Source organism: Hippopotamus amphibius, chromosome 4 (assembly GCF_030028045.1).
Source record: "Hippopotamus amphibius kiboko isolate mHipAmp2 chromosome 4, mHipAmp2.hap2, whole genome shotgun sequence".
Classification (NCBI taxonomy): Eukaryota; Metazoa; Chordata; class Mammalia; order Artiodactyla; family Hippopotamidae; genus Hippopotamus; species Hippopotamus amphibius.
This window is the reverse complement of record NC_080189.1, coordinates 33,787,905-33,808,389: the sequence shown is the minus strand read 5'-3', so window position 1 is coordinate 33,808,389 and position 20,485 is coordinate 33,787,905. Positions and strand designations below refer to the sequence as shown.

Sequence of the window (20,485 nt, the reverse complement as noted above, 5' to 3'; positions counted from 1 at the left end):
CATCTGATAGATAAAATGGGGCAGGCAGCCTCTCCGTTTTCCCTGGATGTCTGGTTTAGGGCAGAAGCTGACCACAATTTGCATATTGATGTTCCCATAATTACAGCTGGGTCCCTTAAATATCCTCTCCAAGTTACAATTTGTTTGCAATATAATACACTAGGGTTACCAACTTTACAAGCAAGGCTGTGCGTCATTTACTTTAGGCTACGGTATCTTGTTGTCTTGTTAGCATCAAATGAACACAATTAAATATGACAGGTCTTTACAGTATGCTCGAAGGGTGACAGGTACTGGTTGATGCTCCTTTGCGCATGTGGCGGACTTCTTTTAGATATCCGCTTATGGTAGAGGCTGCCCAGGCTTGACTTTGCTCTGGAAACCTCTCTATCAGCATTTTGGTTCCCTGGTCTTGTCATCCACAAAGTTTTGATTCTTAAAGCCATTTCGGTTACAAAATTCTATGGGCCACAAGCATCACACCAGATAGGAATTTTATTCCCCCCTTTCCCTTATCTGTACAGACATGTTTTCTTACATTCCACTCACCAGGTTACTCTCCTCCATCTTCACCCAACAGTTACAGGGTACTGCCAGATCATCCGTTTTCTTTTAAATTCCCTTCAGATTCTAAGTGATCTCATTCCCTAAAACGTTCTTTATATTGAGTGGACGGTAATGCAAAGTGATCACTTTCTGAGGCTTTTGCTATTGCACAGATTCCAAACTGTACCAAAGGACAACAGACCCACCTTGTCACATCAGATTTTAATATGGCAACAAATGCCTTGAAATACATGCATTTGAAACCTAAAGTTTATTGAAAGCCATTTTTCTCCAGCCAATTACCAATTACGCCAGAGGTGGTGGCTGTGAAAATCACCTGATCAGGCAAAAGCCTTGCTTGGTCTTTTCAAGAATTAAAGTTAATTCAGTGGGGGTTGATCCTGCTTTCTATACTTTACCCTCCAGAGAGACGTATGGAATTTCTTAACTGTCCACATTTGTTGGAAAACACAGAGGAAGCTCTTTTGAGACACTCTTTTTCCCTCTGGCCAACTGCTCTAGAAAAAGGAGATGTCTAGGTGGGTGGAGACAGTGATCTGGGTCCCCCCCTCCCACCCGCTAACAGCCTGTCGTGACCAGGAAGAGATGTGCCTCAGGATGCAAGTTGGAGAGAATGGGGCATGTTTAATGTGCAGTGTGTGGCCCCAGTCCTGGGCCCCCCCGGGGCCGAGGGGCTGGGGGGGAGGGGCTTCCATAGAGACAAAGGCCACGTGCCTTAGGAAGTATCTCCCCGAGAGAACCCAGAGGCCCAGCATCCTTGCAGATCCAATGGAGTCCTTGCGGGAGGGAAGGTGGATGGTGACCTCCTCTGGGGTCATGTGGGAGCCGCCCAGTCGGGGCTCTTCGGGGCCTTGCATGTGTGCACGTCCAGGGCCTCCAGGCAGTCCTGGCAGCGCACAGCACAGCACCAGTGGAACTTACACTCGCACTTGGTCATCCGGGTGACTCGGGAGGTGTCATAGCCTCTCCCACAGCACATGACTTCGCAGCTGTCCATGCCTCGGGAAGTCAGGTTGCACACACGGCCTGCTGTACCCGGGGAGCCTGGAAGACAAGCCGGGGGTGTCACTGAAATGGTGTGTATGGTTCCGGAGGAAGAGTTATGAGGTCATCCTCCAGGACCAGGGTCCTGATGCCACCTCACCACAGCCTGGGGCTGTACCACCGATTCTGTGGGCCCACACAGCATGTGTCAACCTGAGGGCAATGGCAGTGAGGGCCACGTCCAGGAAGGATGGACGTGAAGCTTTGGAGCTGGCTTGGGCATCCTGACGCCAGCATTCCCACTTCTAAGTTGGATAAACTTTTCAGATTATCCTTACCTAGCCTTGGATTGATGGGTCACTGAATGGGCAAGGCCAGATCAGAATGAAAGCGGAATCTGTCCTAGTCCTCTCTCTCCCAACCTTAAATCACATTAAGGAAACAGTGGCCAAAATTATCGCTCTTGGAATTTGTAAGAGTGTGGAACCCTCAAAGGGAGGGGATTCTGTCTCCCCAGACCTGATTACACTGGCTTCTTAGAAAGACAAGAGAACTCTGGTTGCTGCAGGGCAGGTGTGGGCATCATCTGTGCAAGGCCTTGAGGAGGGAGCAAGGCCCAGCCTGGTTTATCTTCCGTGTGTTGGTCTAGTGGGTCATGGAGATGTGTGAGAGACACCGGGCTGAAGCCAGGATTCTAGGTTTTTGATAAACAAAACTGGTATAAAAAGCCTGTTAGAGATGACTAGTGGACATTGTCTTAGTTAATTAGGATGATGCTTGCTACATGGCAATTCATATTTAGGTATTTGTTTCTCAAAGAATCTCAAAGATAGGAAGCCTCTTAATTGTTCTTTTCCTGGGGAAGCACCCAGAATTCTTTTACAAGAGCATTATCAGGCAACAGAACTAAATGTAGTAGACGTTTTTAGAGAGTCTGCTCAGCTTACGATGATCCCTTCTGCACAGAGCAGGGTGCCTGGAAGCCATGGTGAACAATATGACCCTGTTCTGTTGGCAGCAGATGGCTGGGCCAGAGGTGAGCACCAGACTCGAGCTGGGCCAGTCAGGTAGATTTCCCTGCGGATGTGTGATTCTGAAAGAGACAGATAGTACAAACTCCAAGTGTAAACTCAGTAGCCACTGGCAGCTGCATACCATGATGAGCTCTGTGGACCTGAAGACATCATAGAGTGATGAGAACGAGGCAGATGTACAGAGACAGTGAGGATAAGACATGGAAAGAGAATGCTGCCCAGATCCTGGACTATTTTCTGGACATTTCTCTGAGGTCTGGCTGCATTCTAACCTTTGGATTTCCAGAGACTCTGTACCCTTATAATAAATTTCCCCTTTTAGCTTAAACCACTCAAGTTTCTATTACTTGCAATTGACAATCCTAAATAACCAACAAACCTAAAGACGCTAAACTCTATTCAAAAAACTGAAAACAAAAACAAGTTTTATCAGGATGAAAAAGCCAGTGACTTCATTTTCCGTTCCTCCATCATTTAACTAGGAATTTCTCCCTCTTCGTAACTCCACCAGTGCCTCGTGACTCTGTGTTTATCACATTCCGTCCTGTGTTCCAATTATCTATGTAAATGTCATGCTGCCCTGCAAGTCAAGAATGACCAGGGAAGCAGCCAGGTTCAAGCAGGGCATGGGGTCAAGAAGAGGAGTAGGAGGGGCAGGACTTGCTCTGCGTGATCTGGCCACTGACAGCAGGAAGACAGGCAGGGGAATTTCATAAGGACAGGAAGGATGGCAAGGGGCCGGGGTCAGGGTGGCGGGTGGGTCAGCCAGGGATGGCCCTGAGCCTGCAGCATGCTGAAGAAGCAAAGGGTTAGAAGAGAGAGCAGCTGGGCCTGGACTCGGGGCAACCATTGGGACAGCACTCAAAATAACTGTGCAAAAAGGACTCACTGCCAAATGTTGCCTCTTACCAGCACACCCATTTATTTAATTCAATAAACATTTAGTGAACGGATGCATAAGACACTGTGCGGTTACTTGGGGTCTTTGGTGGTGATCATGAGGAAATAAAATAATTAGGATTCAGTTCCTATTCTCAGGGAGCTCACAATATAACGAAGAGATAAATATGTAAAGAGGTACTTCCACTACTTCAAGATAACTGCTTCATTTGCTGAAGACCTACTGTGGCCAGCAGTAGAGTTTTGTGAAAGCACCACTGCAAGGCTTAAGACAGTACAGTGAGGTTGTTTAGGGCTTGGACAAATCAGGATTCAAATTCTAGCTTCACCATGTAACAACTGTGTGACCTTGGGCAAGTTATTTAATCTCATTAAGCTTCAGCTTCCTCCCATGCAAAATTGGGATAAAAACAGTTCCTTCCTCACAGGGCTGTGGTGAGAATGGAATGAGATTACGCCTGGAAACGCCTGGCATAATAAGTGCTCAATAAATGTTAACCATTCATTCACTTAACAAGTGTTTAACAAGAATGCCTACTATGTGCTAGGCACAGTTCCGGGAGCTTGGGCTGTATCAGTGAACAAAACAAAGGTCCTGCCTGCCTCAAGGAGTTTATGTTCTGGAAAGAGTGAGCCAAGCATATTATAATAATGATATTTATTAGTATTACTATTACTAGTAGAAAACAGGATCGGAGAAGGAGCTGTTAATGGTTTTGTAGAGGAGGTGGCATTAGAGATATGACATGAAGGATGAATAGAAGATTTGAAGGGAAAAATGGGATGACAGGCATGTCTGGCAAGAGAGAACCTCCCAGCAGAAGTTCAGAGGTCAAGTACACAAGAGACTGTAGACTCAGTGTGGCTGAGGCAGAGGGTGTGTGTTGGGCAACAAGCATGGAAAGGGAGGTTGGAGCAACAGGTCAAAGAGTCTTCCTGCCTTGCTGCAATTTGGGTTTTATTTCATGGTGGGTGGTGAGGCAGTCCAGATTTTTATTCAGAGAAAAACATATTGAAATGATAAATCTGGAAGAGTGGCTTGGGGTGGGGAGGTGTCTCAGGCTGTTGGATTAGTTCAGACAGGAGATCGTGAGCGGGGACAGAAGTAGGACAAATACGCTATGGGTTAAAGAGGAAGAATCACTAGGACTTGGTGACTCACTGAATTAAAGGGTGAGCTGGGGGGGTGTCAAGTAGGAAAAGGCTGAAAACTCTTCATCTGGTTCAACAATAAGGAGGTAGCTGGTGCCCTTTAATGAGAGCCTTCAGTAGAACAATACGAATGGATGCAGCGGACTGAAGCGTGAACAGGAGGAGAGGACAGGTGGTGACTGAGTGTAGGCAGTTTTCAAGAAGTTTGATGATGATAAAGAAGATGTGGTACATGTATACAATGGGATACTACTCAGCTGTAAAAAGCAATGAAACTGGGACGTTCGTAGAGACATGGATGGACCTAGAGACTGTCATACCGAGTGAAGTGAGTCGGAAAGAGAAAAACAAATATCGTATATTAACACATATATGCGGAATATAGAAAAATGGTACAAATCAACCTGTTTGCAAGGCAGAAATAGAGACATAGATGTAGAGAACAAATATATGGACACCAAGTGGGGAAAGCGGGGAGGGTTGGGGGGGAATGAATTGGGAGATTGGGATACCAAATTGTACACTCTAAATACATGCAGTTTATTGTATGTTAAAAAAAAGGGGGGGGGTCTGGAGGAGGAGGCACAGTTAGTCCTAGTAGGAAATAAAGCATCTATAATTAAAAAAAAGAAAGAAGCAGCTTGATGATGAAGTGGACGAAAGAGCATAGCTGAAAGGAGTGATGAGGCTGAAGGTGGAACTCCAAGGTGATTTCAGGCCATTACATTGATTGGTGGTTTGCTATGCAGCAGGAGTTACCTGATACATTGTGTAGGTTTTCATTTATATAAAGTGGGAAAAACTAGTCTGTGCTATCAGAAGTCAGGGTAGTGATGTCTCTTGGTGGGTAGTGAAAAGGGGCCTGAGGGAGGCTTCTGGAATACTGTTCAGGTTCCTGATCTGGGCACATGTTACCTGGGGGTGCTTATTTGGGACAATTCACTGAGCTGTACACATGTGATATGTGCACTTGCTGTATGCATTTTACATTTCAATAAGAAGAAGAAGAGAAGGGGATAGAGGAGGAGGAGGAGGGGGAGGCGGCGGCGGCAGCTGAGGCCACAGATGCAAAGACTTGGAAATGCGTGAGCAGCAGAAGAGGGTTCACTACGGCTGGAAGGTAGTGCTCAAAGGGGACAGTGGCAGACGATGAGCTGATGAGATGGGCGAACGCTGCCTGTGAAAGGCCCTGTGTCATGGGTTAAGGGGTTTACATTTTAACCAAGGGCAATGGAATGCTACTGAGTTTTTACACAAAAGGGTGACATGATTTGACTTGTATTTCAGAAGGATCATTATGTGTGACTGGATTGAAGGGGGCCAGGGTGAAGGCCAGGAGACAAGTTAGAAACCATATAAAGTACCCTGGGCAAGACATGACGTGGCCTGGACAGAAACAGTGGTAGTGGGGATGGGAGAGGTTAACAGACTCCGGGAAGCTGAGGAGGCAGCACCGCAGGACGTGGTGGTTGCCTGGACGGGTGGCTAAGAGGATGAGGGTGGAGAAGTGCTCCCAGGCTTGCGCAGGGACATTCCCTGAGGTGGGGAACACCTGGGAGGGGAGGGCTTTGAGGAAAGATAACAAGCTTAGTTTGCAGCACGTTGAGTCGGCTGTGACTGTGGGCCATCCAGGTAGGAATGGTCACTGAAAATCCTCTCTGGGACTCAAGAGAGAGGTCAGGATGGAGATGCAGGTTAGGAAATCTTTTGTCGAGGTGGCAACTGAAGCCTCGGGTGTGAATGAGACCCCCCCCAAGGGGGGTGAAAAATGCTCTCACCTGCCATCTCAGAGGCAGCTCTGAATTTTACCTTTTATGTGTTTTGTTCGTAAGCTCTGCACACCAACACACATTCTCACTTCCACTGATATGCATTTATCAAAATATAAATACATTACCATGCAATTAGAATTCTTTACCCCTGTGGGGCTGTGTGGCACAGGGGCCAGGACAGGGAGGCAAAATGTCTCATTCCTGAATCAGCCTGTAGGCCTTTTACTCACATCCAACTTGGTGGTCTTTCCCCAGCAGCTTGCAAACCTAAGGAGGTCCAAGCTCGTGGTCTAACTCAGCCTTGGGTAATGGTCCTGGTGGGTTTCGTCCCCCACATGCAGCCAACTGAACTGGACTCTGTCTGAACAGAAGGTTGCTCAGTGAAGTGACCTCAGCATCATCCAGATCCTGAGAGGAACAAAGTGATGGCCACTGGCAAGCGCTTAACTAGGAAGTGGTTTCAGAAAAGGAGACAGACTCTGGCACTGAGCTCTTCCAGCACATCAGTGTTCAGCTACAGAATGCTGGAAATCATGCTGAATCTGAGCACACCACTCTCCGCTGGCTGCCCAAACAGGGAATAATGAGGGCCCAGGAGAAAAGCTGAGATGGGTTTTTGAAGGTTGAGAGCCACTGATGTGAGAATGCTGTGAGGTCGCAGCCTGGAGCAGTAACCGCCCTTCTGAGGGATCTGCGGCACCAGGACGGGCCAGCCGAGGGGAGGACGAGGCTGCCTAGCGACAGACTACAAACTGGCCTTGCTCTGGGGTTTGGATCTCATTAGATCTGATGACAGACTGTAGGGAGAAAGGGCAATTTTGACACTTGCTGTCATTGGAGCAGAATATAGAGCCGTTTCATCAAAACCCTGAAAAGAGTGTTTGCCAGAGTGCAGGAGCTACACAAAGCTTGTTGGTATTGCTTCCCTGTATCGAAATTATAATAAGGACTCGTTGTTATTGATGGCAATAGGGCTCTACTGTCTTAGGGACTTCACATTAGCCTTTCCAAGACAGAAAACATCACCATCACCATTATTCGTAAAATAAAAATCTAGACTATATGTATATATATATATACACACAAGGCTATACATATATATGTGTGTGAAAAAGAGAGAGCGCTCACATGTGCTTTATGAAAAGGAGCCACTGAGTTTATGATCTGGCTCCTTATTTAGTTCTGGATATTTGGGACATATACTTTTAGATCTTTCATTCTAAATAATATACCAACTTACTAAGTAATGAGTTGCTCATTAGATGATCTGATGACCCTGCTTGGGCCCAACAAGAGCCTCTGGGGAAATAAAGCCAGCTACACCTACCAGACTTAAGCCCAGAAGGGCCAGTTTTCACATTTTCAAAGCCAGATAGAGCTGAATTTCATCCATCCTTTCTTTTCTTCTCTTCTCTCTTTTTCCCCTCTTCTTCTTTCTTCTTTCTCGCCACCTTATTTTTTATCCCCTTTCTCTCCTTTTTAGTCATAACTGGGGCCAATATTTATGGAGCACTTACACAGGCAAGGCCCTGTGATAAGCCTTTGCCTGCATTATCTCATTTAATTCTCGTAAGTGCTTATAAAGTAGGTACTATTATCATCACTGTTTTGGAAATGAGGAAACGGAAGGTCAGAGGGGTTAAGTGATTTGCCTGAAATCACAGAACAGGCAGGTGGCAGGGTGAGGATTTGGAGAAGGCTTGTCTGACTCCAGAGACGGAGCTCTTGACCTTGTGATTTGGCCTCGTGTCCCACCAAGCCCCAGAAAGCAGGCTCACGTGTAACAGTATGTGATCAGTGCTTTAGCGTATTTCCTGCTCTCTCCCTCATTATTTTATTAACTGAAGAACTTGCAAAGGTCTTGACATGTTACTCTTTTGCAGGGGACCTTTTCCTTCAGTGCATGATATGCCGTAGACAATTAGGACACCTAAAGTTATGTGAGAAAGTGAACAAAGCTGGTTAACATGGTGTTTGCAGCTTACATTGCATTTTTCCTGTACTGATATTCCTGTTGAATTCCTGTCACCTTTTTGAGGAATGAGACAGAGTAAATACTTTGCAATACCAGGATGCACATCTCCAAAACACGTGTGCTCTCAAGTTGGTTCTAATGTATGTTACTGATGTGGCCATGACTGAAGATTTGGGGAGGAGCCATCTCTAAGCAGAACTCTTTGGTTCAGGAAAGCCTATAGCATCAATTTGCATCTCACCAAAAATGCAACGGCATAGCTTGACCACTTACCTAACTCTCCTCAGACTTCATTCTAAGATTTTCTGCGCCATTTCCAAATGCCAAATTGATCTTTACGGGTCAAATATTTGCATCGTACAGTATCTACAAAGCCTGTGTGGCTGGCTCTAAAAATACTTTAAAGGAGAAATTTTAAAAATATTTTTGAGTAATGGCCCTAATATCAGTCTCCTAAGTTGATATGTTAAATGGATAAACACATATTTAGATGCTTCAGATTTAACATGTTTATTTAAAAGAGCATTTATATTGCTTTATAATGTTATTTCTTAGTACACTTTGAGCTACTCAGTTCACTTAAGAGAAGTGACAAGTTAGAAGCTCTTTTCCCTGACTTCCCTTTGCTTTAGGTTTGAGAAGTGTGCCCAGATGTATGACCTGCCTGGGTACAGATCCAAGTCCCCAGACAGAGTGGTGCAGACTCAGGCTCAGCAGACCCAGACCTTCGTCTGTCATCTTCATACCATGCTGTCATCGGATCATCTGCCTAGATTCAGTGCCCTTCAGATCTGGGCGGTCTGTAACTATGGGAAGGTGTGGGTTCCAGCCAGATCAACCTCTCTCCTCCCACAGGTGTTGTCCTCACCCTGACTCACACACGAGCTCACATATGCATGGGAAAAAGGATGAAGAAGCCGAATTTCTAAATCTCATAAATTTGGGACCACATAATGCACCTTCACTGGAGCAATGCTGAGGGAACTTTCCAGAATCAAGCATCCCATCCCCAGAGCTATAAAATTAATAATGGAGTCAGGGTTTCCAGTGCAAAAACACTTCTGTCTCCACCGACATGCATCTTCCTGACAGCAGAGGAGGATGGAGGGCTTTTGCTAATAGTTCCCAGACCCACACCTCAGGGACCTGGAGGAAGGGCTCGCACGCGCGCTCTCTCTCTCTTTCTCTCTCTGGATGGGCCTGTATCTTTGGAAATTCCTGCCACTCCAGGCTGACAGAAGCCCATATGTTGACCATTAGGGCATAAAGCAAGATTCACTTAAGCCCGTCATCCAATAGGCTGTTTCTCCTCTGGCTGACTTACACGTCGTCATTCACAACACAGATTTATCGAGGGAAGAAAAGAATGTTAAAGGGCAAATGTTAGCGACCGCACATCCATCTACTTGGAAGGCTTCCCCCTTCCTCGAATCAAGGATTGCAAGTCTAAAGTGGGGAAAGACGATGTCTCTCCACTTATCTCAGAGGATTTTACTCAACGTTTTCGTAATAACTAGGACAGGTCTGCGTGGCACAGGAAAGCATGTCCCGTTAAATTAGCAAATCCTATCCTGGAATTACAGTTGTTGAGGTTAGACTCTTCAAGGTTTTCCCTATCTGGCACTAACTAGTCTACCCAAGTTCATTTCCCACTGCCCTCCACCCATACCCTCTAATCAGGCCACCTCCTCACCATCCCAGTGAAGTGACCTTCTGATGTCACAGCCATGTAGACTGTTTGCTCATAAGAGTTACTCTCCTCTGCTGCACTGGACTTTCCTCGTACTCCTTTAGATTGAAAGTCTTCCCATCCTTCAAGATTCAGGCCTGCTTCAGCACCTTTCGTAGAGCGTTCCCATCTGCTCCAAGCCCACCTGAACCACCTTCCTAAGTCCTGTAACATTAGCACATCAGGCAGGACGGCTCACACACTGTTTTGAAATGTTTGATGATTTCTCATGCATCTTGCTCCCCAAGGACAGCGTTAGGTCTTATATTTCTTCTATATACTGCATAGTGCTGAGGTGGTCAACATATACTTCCTGATTTATTAAATATTAAAATCAATTTTTAAAAAATTAAGATCAGCTTTCCCTTTCCAAAGGAGGGCACATTTCTCCAAGGAGGGGGTCACCCAGTGCCCAGGCACTATGGGAGAATAGACTAGCTAAAAGCCCGGTTTTTATTCACAATATCTCACTTGATAGAGAACACATACAAGAAATGTAGCACATTTTTAAATGACAGAAATTCAAAATGACACCTTAAGAGAGTCTGTGGCATCAAGTTCAGGTTCTGTTATTGCAAACTTAGAGTAAGATGAATTAACAATTCATTCATTCATATATTGAATCATAGGAACCTTGGGAATTTCTAGGTGAAACGCATATCTTAAGAGACCCAGAGAAGTTAATTTGCCCAAGACTACCCAATTAGTAATCAGTAGAAATAACAATAGGTAGCGCCAAAGTCTCCTAATAAATAATGCAGGGCTCTTTCCCTAGGAATATGAAAGTTGCATATTTTAAAAAGGAGATTTATCACACTAGCACAAAATAGGTTTCCTGGGGAAAGCTTAAAGGAAGTAACCAAATACATTATTTTAAAATACTTAAATATTCTTTTGTTTGCTGTTGCAAACATTAATATGGTAATTAGAAATAATTTTTTTCTGTTTCCAAAAAAGTAAAGGATATCTATTTGGTAAATTCTTTGTTGTTAGTAGTTAAATTATGTCAAAGATTTCAAAATAAGAAAATAAAATTTTCCTTTTTTTCCTGCAATTTTCTTTCTTTTGAAAGAAAATTTTTTTTTTCTTTAAATGTCAATAAATTCAATCTGATTGTCACTGTCAATTAATTCAAATTAGGGTACTTTTTTAGTGTATCCTAAAAGTATAGTAATTCTGGCAAGTCTATATTCTGAAAGGTAATGCGGATTTACAGATCATGCCTATAACATAAAATAGCACCGGATGTAAAAAGGTATTTTGCTCTGTTGACAATGAAATCAGATAAACTACCCAGTAATCCCACTGATAACAGTAAATGAAAAAGGCCCCCCAAAGAGTAAAAGAACTGAGTATTCCGTGGCAGCTAAAAGCAACAGACAGAGTCTGCTGCTGCATTTATTTGAGACCTTTTATCTCATTCAAGGAAATGGGCAAGCAGCAACACCTTCAGTTCTGTAAATGCCCCACTAATGCACTTGAATATGAGGAAAAAACCCACTTAACACTTGAGCTTACATGAGAATTTCCAGTGTCATAAAGTAATCGGTGATGAGTGAAAATATGCTTAGTAACTACCTGTCGAAGAAACCAAGTTCTCTTTAAGCCTCGACCCTGCACCAGCATAAGAATCCAGCTAATACGATGAACATGTTTTATGTTGTCTACAACTTGCCATTCGACTCAATTCAATGCATGTTTATGTACTAGGTGCCAGGGATCCAGTGGTAAACACACAGGTACAGTTCCTGCTGTCATGGAATCAGCCTCCAGTGGGACAGACAGGTGACAAACATATTTACACAAATGAACTAAAGCCAATGGCTGTGAATGAAAGAACAAGGCTTTCTGAGATGTATCCCTGATACATTTCAAGAGGCCCTGGTGATGGACCAGAGGTGGAAGTGAGAAAGCAGTGTAACAAATGACGTGTGGGTTTATGGCTTGACTGATGGAGTGGGCAGCTGTGCCATTTTCTGGGAAGGGGAAGCCTGAGAAAAACAGGTTTTGGGAATGGGACAAATCTAGAGCTCAGTTTTGAACAGAAGTAGGTTGACAAAAATGTGAGCCATCTGGAGCTGTTAGGCAGGGAGCTGGATACAGGATGAGGAGAGAGGACACAAATGAGAGAGGTCTGAGACAACAGTTAAAGCCATAGCAATGGAGGAGGCCACCCACAGAGAGCAGAGGGACCAGAGAGGAGGACCCAAAGTGGGCCCTGAAAATCTTCAAAATTTAGAAGTAGGTGAGGAGATGCTAGCCACTGAAACTGACAAAGACCAGCTATTGGAGCGGAAGGAAAATCAGGAGAATGTGGTATTACTGAGGTCACGGAGGCAGCATTTTCGGAAGGAGGGACAGGCTATTTGCATTACGTGCCACTCAGAGTTTGAGAAGAGGATCTACTGCATAGTAATTGATATTAATTATACAACATAATCAATAATTACATATGAAAATGGTGACTTAGAAACCTCACCAATACATTTTTCATATCATTCTCTCCTGTTCCAGCACTTTTTAGGTATCAGCTCATGAAATTTCTACAATAAAGCTCAACACAGAAAAGGATGGATAACTTATTCTTTAATTTGCAAAGTGACAAATGTAAGGTAAGACCTTGTAATAGAACAATGGAGTGAGGACTGAAACCTAAGAAAATTGTATTCCTGTCCAGGACTGAAACCTAAGAAAATCGTACTGCTGTCCAGGACTGAAACCTAAGAAAACCTAAGAAAATCATATTCGCAGCACCTAGCCCATGTCCTCTGCCTGCCACCCACCTGGCTCGTCTATAAGGACCAAGAGGCCTATGAAGCCATGAGGGCAAGGACCAAGTCTGTCTACCTCATTTTTGCATTCTTGGGGCTTATCGTAGTTTCTGGCATATAGAAGGGCCTTAATAAATATTTGTTCCACGAAGATATGCGGAACCTCAGATGTCCTGGTGGGAATTGTACATTTAGTATCAAAATAAGGCCCACCCACTGCTATTGGCTGACATGGTGCTCTTGTTTTTCATCAGGTCACAATCACAGCACTCAGAGGTTCTGCAAACCAGACCACACCACGGGGCAGGTCTAGAGCACCAAACTCTGTAAGCCGTGGTTGGGGTTGAGTTCCCATGGGTACTGAGCTGTTTGCTGAATATGATTTATGTAGAAAAGGCTGTAATACCTGAGGGCTTACATCATTCACAGCCTGCAGCTGTCAGCCAGGTACAGGTATCCCCCGATTTTTGAGAAAGTTCACTTTATGCATTTCACGTTTACGAAAGACCTGCCTACATTAGTACCTGTTTTTGCTAACTGGAAGAAATCCCAAGAGAATGTTTGCTTTTACACAAAAAGGCGAAAAGTGAAAATAGCGCCCAGCGTTTGTTTTTGCAGCAAGCTGTTAGAGAGGCAGCGCACACCTGAGCAGCAGGAGTGGCCCCATCAAGCTCCTTCCCCAGGACCTACACGCAGCCTCTCAGCATCAAGGCACCCTCACTTTGAACGGGGTCTGTGAGCCTTTGTGCTTTATCTCAATTTATTTTGTGCATCCATTAGCAAGATGTGTCCTAAGGTAACTGCTTATTCACTTTATGCCATTTAGGCTTATGAAAGCTTTCATAGGAAGGCTCTGCTTCCAGACAGGGAGGGAAACCTGTATCAGGCTTTCAGCAGCAAGGGAAACAACTGGTGAACTCCATTTGCTTTTTGAACTTGACTGGAGAAGAGAAGGAGGGTTGCTTGTTTTCTACAGTGGGAGAAGAGACCTCAGGGTGACCTCTGGCCCAGGTCAGGGTTTTCACAAAATAACCAGTGAACGTGGCCTGTGACTAGGTGCAGACGCGTCCCTGGAGAGGACAGCAGCATTCCTTAGTTAGAGATGCACCTCTCTCTAACTTAAGGGCTTCTTTGATTTACAGATGCCTGGGGCAATAACCAGGGGAGATAACCACAGAACCACCCTTCCCAGAAAGCCCAGCTCCTAGATCTGGCCTCTCGTATGGCCTGCAAAATGTCACATGCACAGCATCACACGGCTGTACCTACTCTCCGACTCTCTGGGGAGTATTTATAGTCGAACATCAGAGCGCTCACCTTCTTCAACTGAAGACTGGAGGAAAACGTCTTTTGTTATTATTGTTGCCATAAGAAAATCCTCCTTAATCAGGTTTTGAGCTTATCATTTCTTAGGAGCAACTGAAGACATTAACACTCTGGAAGGGCTTGAATTGAAAGGGGCTCCCAGGCAACCTGAGCTGGATGTGGGTGAAGTCTCCCCGCTTTGTGGGCACCTCATCCCATTACGCTCTGTGTCCTCATACTGCCTCTTCGTTACACAGCTCCCTGTGACTACACTCAAATTTCAGTAAGTAAAGTGAGAAAAATATAGATTTTTGTTTTGACTTTGTTTTGTTTATCACTTACAGGCCATGAAATCTTGGGCAAGTTAGCTTTTCAGAGGCTCAGTCTCCGTCTCTATACATGGAGGTAACTGCTGTGAAGAGTCACAGAAAATACACACACGGCTTGTAGCCCAGGGCCTGATTCTCAGCAGGAATTCACCCAAAGTTCCCATCCCCTTTCCTCAGCTGAGCTCTGGGTCTGTCCTCACCCAGGAATGCCCTAGGGTCTTGACTTACCCTTCTGTAACTCTCACCACAATTCACTAGTCCTGGTGTCACGATTTCAGGACTTCACTAAAGGGGTGATGATGACCTCCATCAAGCTAATTCCTGTGGAAGCTTTGATGGCGGAGATCACTGCAGTGTGCTATTCCCAGTAAAAGAGGGTTCCAGAAAATACAGGGCCTTAACGTGAAAGGACACCCTCTTATACTGGGTAAGTCAGGGCAGGGATATTTTTGAATGACATTTATTTAGAGCTCTTCAGATTAAAAAAACAACAATAACAACAAAAAGCTTTTTTTCCTTTGTAAGAGATCAGGTATTTTAAAAAAATCTCTCTAGATTTCTTCTTACCTAATATGTATGGAAAAATCAGGAATCATGGACTACCTCAATCATGGATTTTTCAAACTTTGATGTGCTTGAGTTTGAAAAGCATGCAGAATCTCAGAAAAAACCCCTGAGATTCTGATTCGATAGGTCTCTGAGGAGGACCTCACTTTGGAAAACAGTGGACTAGACCTGCAGACTTTATCCGCTCCACAAACCGAAATGACAAAACAAGTCGGCTCACTTCAGTCACATTATGAGCGAATTTGAATAGGAAGCAGGTGCTGACTAGCAGGAGTAAAGTCTGCCAGTTCCAAATATCTATTACTTGACAGTATTCAACCTGCTCACCACCATTGCTTTTCCAAGTGCTAACAAGGAGAAGGTGCCCAGTCAGTTGAATATTAAACGTGTGATATTTTTGTAAAAAAAGCAAGATAAAACAAAATAACCACAACACAGCAGAGTGGGTAGTTTGAGATGTAATCTAGGGAAAAGTTAATATCAATTTTAATAGAGAAAGTGAATATATACATGTTATTTTATTTAAATTTTACTGCAAACCTCTGACTTAGAGCCTGGATCCCTCTGACGGTAATCCATCTCGAACATGTTCCGTTTACCAGAAAACAGGTCCTTCCTGACATCCTGTGATCCTAATGAGGGCAGAGACCCCCTCAGTGATATCCTGACTCATCAACTGCGAGTGCTTCTTTAACACAGACCAGAGCACTGACCCAAACGAGGGCGCAGAGCCCAGGGAAGGAATGCCACTGAGCTGGAGGCAGGAATCTGTCCTCCTCACAGGTCTCAGATTCTGTCATATCTCCCTGCCTCCACAACTGGAAGTTAGGAGCTACTCCAGGAAGATTCTGAACCACACACCTTGACTGACTTGCTAGAGTGTATATTACAGGAGTGTGCAGTAGAAAGTGGCCAGGAGAAAGCCTTATCTTTACACAGACCAGCACAAGGCCCTTGGCAGCTGTGCACGTTGAAGGAGGCTGTCTCAGGGAAAATCTGCATCTCATACGTGTGCTATTTATACATGTTGTTTGTCCAAATGTGAACAATGCAAAAAATGCTGTCAGCAATCCAAATTTTCTCTACATGATATCAAACACCCTGAATCATATTTTCACTGAAATAATCATCTGATGGTCAACAGAATGAAAAAGAAATATTGCAAGTTTTCATGAATGACTTTGGCATTTTTCTAAGGTCAGCTAAGAAAAGGTGTTATATGTAGTTCGATTTATGAATAATCTAGGAATCAGTGGAAATCTGATCTAAAACAATAGAACCGGCTACTTAAAAACAAAAACAAAAACAGTGGCTCCTGGTTAATCAACACCAACCCAGAACCAAATTCTTATCTTTTTAAGTCAGAGAAGCTAAAATAAGCATAAAATAGAACAGAAATAAATTAAGAGTGAATACATTACATAGCCTCCCTCAGAAAGTCTGCACCTGCGTGTGTGCCTGTGGCTGGTGCATTTGGAAGCAGAGTAAAATGGTTACAAGGATGGAGAGACTCGGGTTCAAGTCCCTACTCTGCCTCTTACCCGTCGAGAGTCCTTGAGCAAAATCCATAACCTGCCTGTCAGAGCCTTAGTGTCCTCTCTCATGATGTGGGATGATAACATACCCACCTTCCTCCATGAGATAATGTACATCAAGCCCTGTCACGTGGCAGGTACTGCAGATGTGTTTGCTATTTTAGGGTCAAGAAACAGAATTGTGTTCTAATATAGGGAATGGAAAAAGCAAAGTGTGCAAGAATAACTTAGTATCCTGAAGAAGCAGCAGGGATTTGATTCTGAATCCTCTTTAGGGGTAAGAGAGAGTAAGGTCTTTATTTCAATGACTATCTATGAGGCAGTCAAATGTTCATCAGGCATAACTGGTTGCTTCACTGTGCAAACTGCTTCAATCCAGAAAACCAGAAAAGATGTCCTGAGGAAGCAGGTCCTCTTACATTTAAAATGAGGTTTCTGCTTCACCAGACTGTTCACATATTGGGTTGGCCAAAAAGTTCGTTCAGGTTTTCCTGTATGATGTTATGGAAAAACCTGAAGGAACTTTTTGGCCAAACCAGTACATGCCCTGGGTGAAAGATAAGGACAAGATGTAGTGTTCTGATTAGGCGCACAGGCCACGGGGTCAGACAGCTGGACATCCGTCCCCTCCAAGCCCAATAAGATCTTGAGCTGGTCATTCGCTTTTCTCATCTGTACAGTAGGGATGATGATATCCAGGGTGCTTATCTGATCTCAAAAAATAAGATGTGAATTTGGTTCTTGGTTGGTGTTGATCAACCAGGAGCCACCCTCTTAATCATTTCTTTTTTTCTTTTTTCTTTCTTTTTTTTTTTTTTCAGTAATCAGTTCCAATGCGCTGATGTCATAGGGCGGCTCTAAGGACTAAATAAGACCATGTGTGCAATGGTCTGAGCCCAGTACCTGGCACACAGGAGTCGATACATAGTTCCTAAAATGATCCTGATGTCATCAGTCCCATGCCTGTCTGAGGAGCCTGAGGTTAAGCAGCTAGTTAATGGCAGAGAGGGATCCAGACCTCTGGGACCCACCTGTACCAAAGCACAGGTTTCTTGGGGATTCGGCTGAAACTTTGGCCTGACAGGTAGGATGACTTCTTAGAGGTCGCAAAGCATGTGAGGAATGCAGCAGGGCACAGCATCTGGCCCTTTCGCTCAGCAGTTATTAATCCAGAGGCTGCATGTACAAACCTGCTCCAGTGCTGCAAAGAACCAGTTCATCAAACCATGAAGGAAATTCAACCACTCGGGGACAAAGAAGAGGCTTTGGACTTCTAGTGACATTCCCTGGTAATCATGCCTCTTGGTCAGACCTGTGCTAGGAGCTGCTGACGTCTGCACTGTTTTACTGTTTCCTTTGCAATTACTTTGGAATGAAAAACAAACTCAGAATTTGAATTCGAGGATGTTTTTCCTGGTAATGAATTCCCTTGCTTTCTACTAAGTCTGAGAAGTTGGCTTGAGCCAAGTTGGCTGTGGGCTCTCCATCACCTCCTCTCCACTGAGACTTGTACTCATTCTTATTTTGTACCAGAGTCTTTGCACGGACTGTGCTAAGCCTGGAGTTCAGCGCTGACCAGGAGGGATGAGAGGTGGAGAAAAGCACATGTATAAAACCCACAGGTGGCAACAGCTGTGCTGAAGCTGATGGAGCTGCTCTTTGAGTGAGTTCAGGACAAAGAAGGTGCCGTCGTCAAGGGAAGGGTGTGGCTTTAATAAACGAACTGCCTCTTACACAGCCCTCATCCACTGCTCACCGACAGCTGAGCCAGTGGGGCTGAATTCTTGCTTTCAAGTATTTGGCAACTCCTGAGCATTTTGGAAAGAGCAAGGCAGTGTGAAGTATGGAGGATTTCAGAACAGGCTAACCTTAAAGCCGTGGGACCCTCTTCTACAGTCACAGAGGTGGGATTTAAAGAGGCAGATACACTGCAAAGCTGTCTTCCTCTCAGCGTCAGGATCACAGGAAAGCTGCTGGATTTCTATACATAGTGGACATTAACCCACTAATTAGAGTTCTGTCCAGGCTGGAGAATTCTGCTAATCTGCATACTTTGACTTTTTGCCATGTACATTCTTGTTGGGTTCCCATTTCTCCAGAATCTGCACAGTAATCAACTGATTTCTCTAGTTGCTTAGGAGAGCTGTCTGTGCACTTTAAATATGAATTATAAAGAATCCGAGCTTTGAACCTGAAGGCAGTGGGCTGCACTTATAGGATTGGCAGGCGGAAAATACAGAACTGCACTGAAATTGCGGAGTGCTGGTTGTTGAAAGAATTAGGTGCTGTGAATAAAGTGTTTTGAACTTACCCGCATCTCGGTCCCTGATACAGTAGTCTGGTGAATTCTCAAAATACACGAGGTCATTTTTCGTCGGCTTTTTAAACCTCTTGTTAGCCACAGTGAAACCGGTGCCATCCTGGTTCATGACAACTTGGATGGCCCCGCTGTACTTTCTCCAGAGATAATCGCCTGTTTTTCTGAAGTCGGCCATGGCCAGCCAGCAGGTCCTCAGGGTGCACGAGCCACTCACGCCGTGACACTTGCATTCCTGTTTCAAGAACCGCTTTACAGCCTGCGGGAGAAGACAGGAGTTCAGTGGAGGCGGACTCCAGCATTTACACGTGCTGCTGCTTTCCTCAACCTGCGAGCAGTCAAGAAGTGACTATACACCATGATGGAAAAGAATTTGAGAAAGAATGTGTATATACATTCCCTGGGCAGGGAGGATCCCACATGCCACGCAGCAACTGAGCCCGTGCACCACAATTACTGAACCTGTGCTCTAGGCGCCCGCGAGCCACAACTATTGAGCCTGTGGGCCAAAACTGCTGAAGCCCATGAGCCTAGAGCCCGTGCTCTACAACAAGAGAAGCCACGCAATGAGAAGCCCGTGCACCGCAACAAAGAGTAGCCCTGCTCACCACAACTAGAGAAAGCCCGTGCCCAGCAAGGCAGCCAATAAATAAATAAATTTATAACAAAAATAAAATAAAATAAGGGGAAAAAAAGAAGTCACTGAAGACCCAGGATCCTGGGGCTCCGGACTGGGAGATGTTGGGGTCACTGGCGGGTGTCTTCGGCCACACCACACTGCAGCATGTAGGGGCGGGGAGGGGAGGGGGCAGCGCCTGACTGTGACTCTGCTTCCCTGTGGGGATAACAAAAGCCCCGCTAATTTGAATTTATTGGGGTGTGGGGTCAGTTTGAAGAATGAGGGAGTGAATTAGAGTATTTTCTAAATAAATATAGCTTTGCTTTCAATTTATTGAAATGTATACTTTTCCTCAAATTAACAAAGTAATTGCTAAGCCTGTTTTCTTTCAATAAACCAATAATCGTGATTGTTCCTATTTCTGAGGTGCTTTCCATGTCCCAGGCATTGTGATGATGTGTTCTGAACTCTATCTTGATGACCCGGATCTTCACAACAATCTTGTGCTACAGTATGTATTTCGCAGTGACTTAGGAGCAAGACTTACAGAGGTTAAAGCACTTGTCCAAGGTTACACAGCTGGTATAGGACAGAGTCAGAGTACATGGAAAAGTCAGTTGGTGACCCTGAGGGTGACATTAAATTTGGGGAGATTATCACTCAACTCTGGCCAAGTTATTCCACTTAGCTGACAGGGCTGAGCTCGCTCTGTGCTTCCGCAGAGAGGAAGCAGAGACAAGCGGGACGATTCGGGGCTCCTCATCAGATACCAGCAAGACAGTGACGCTCAGTAAGTCTGTGGGAGAGACCGGCCTTGGAGACCTCGCCAAGCCTGAGCCTTTGGTCCTCGGAGTCACGGAGCAGAGGAGGAGAAACCTGCCTTCTGCGGGTCCCCATCTTCTCCACTTGCATGTCCAACACAGAGGGTA

The 20,485-nt window shown here is 44.8% G+C and overlaps 1 protein-coding gene across 1 annotated transcript in view; it reads right to left on the bottom strand.

The window, feature by feature from the left end:
- Nucleotides 1–412: 412 nt before the first annotated feature.
- The window catches only part of WNT2 (Wnt family member 2), a 43,122-nt gene continuing 23,049 nt past the window's right edge, over nt 413–20,485 (bottom strand). Inside the window, exons 4-5 of the mRNA XM_057733662.1 lie at nt 18,932–19,196; nt 413–1,611 (exon numbers count right to left, since the gene is read on the bottom strand). Of these exons, the coding sequence (XP_057589645.1) occupies nt 1,382–1,611; nt 18,932–19,196 (495 nt within the window). The 3' untranslated portion in view covers nt 413–1,381. The remainder of the gene's footprint in view (nt 1,612–18,931; nt 19,197–20,485) is intronic.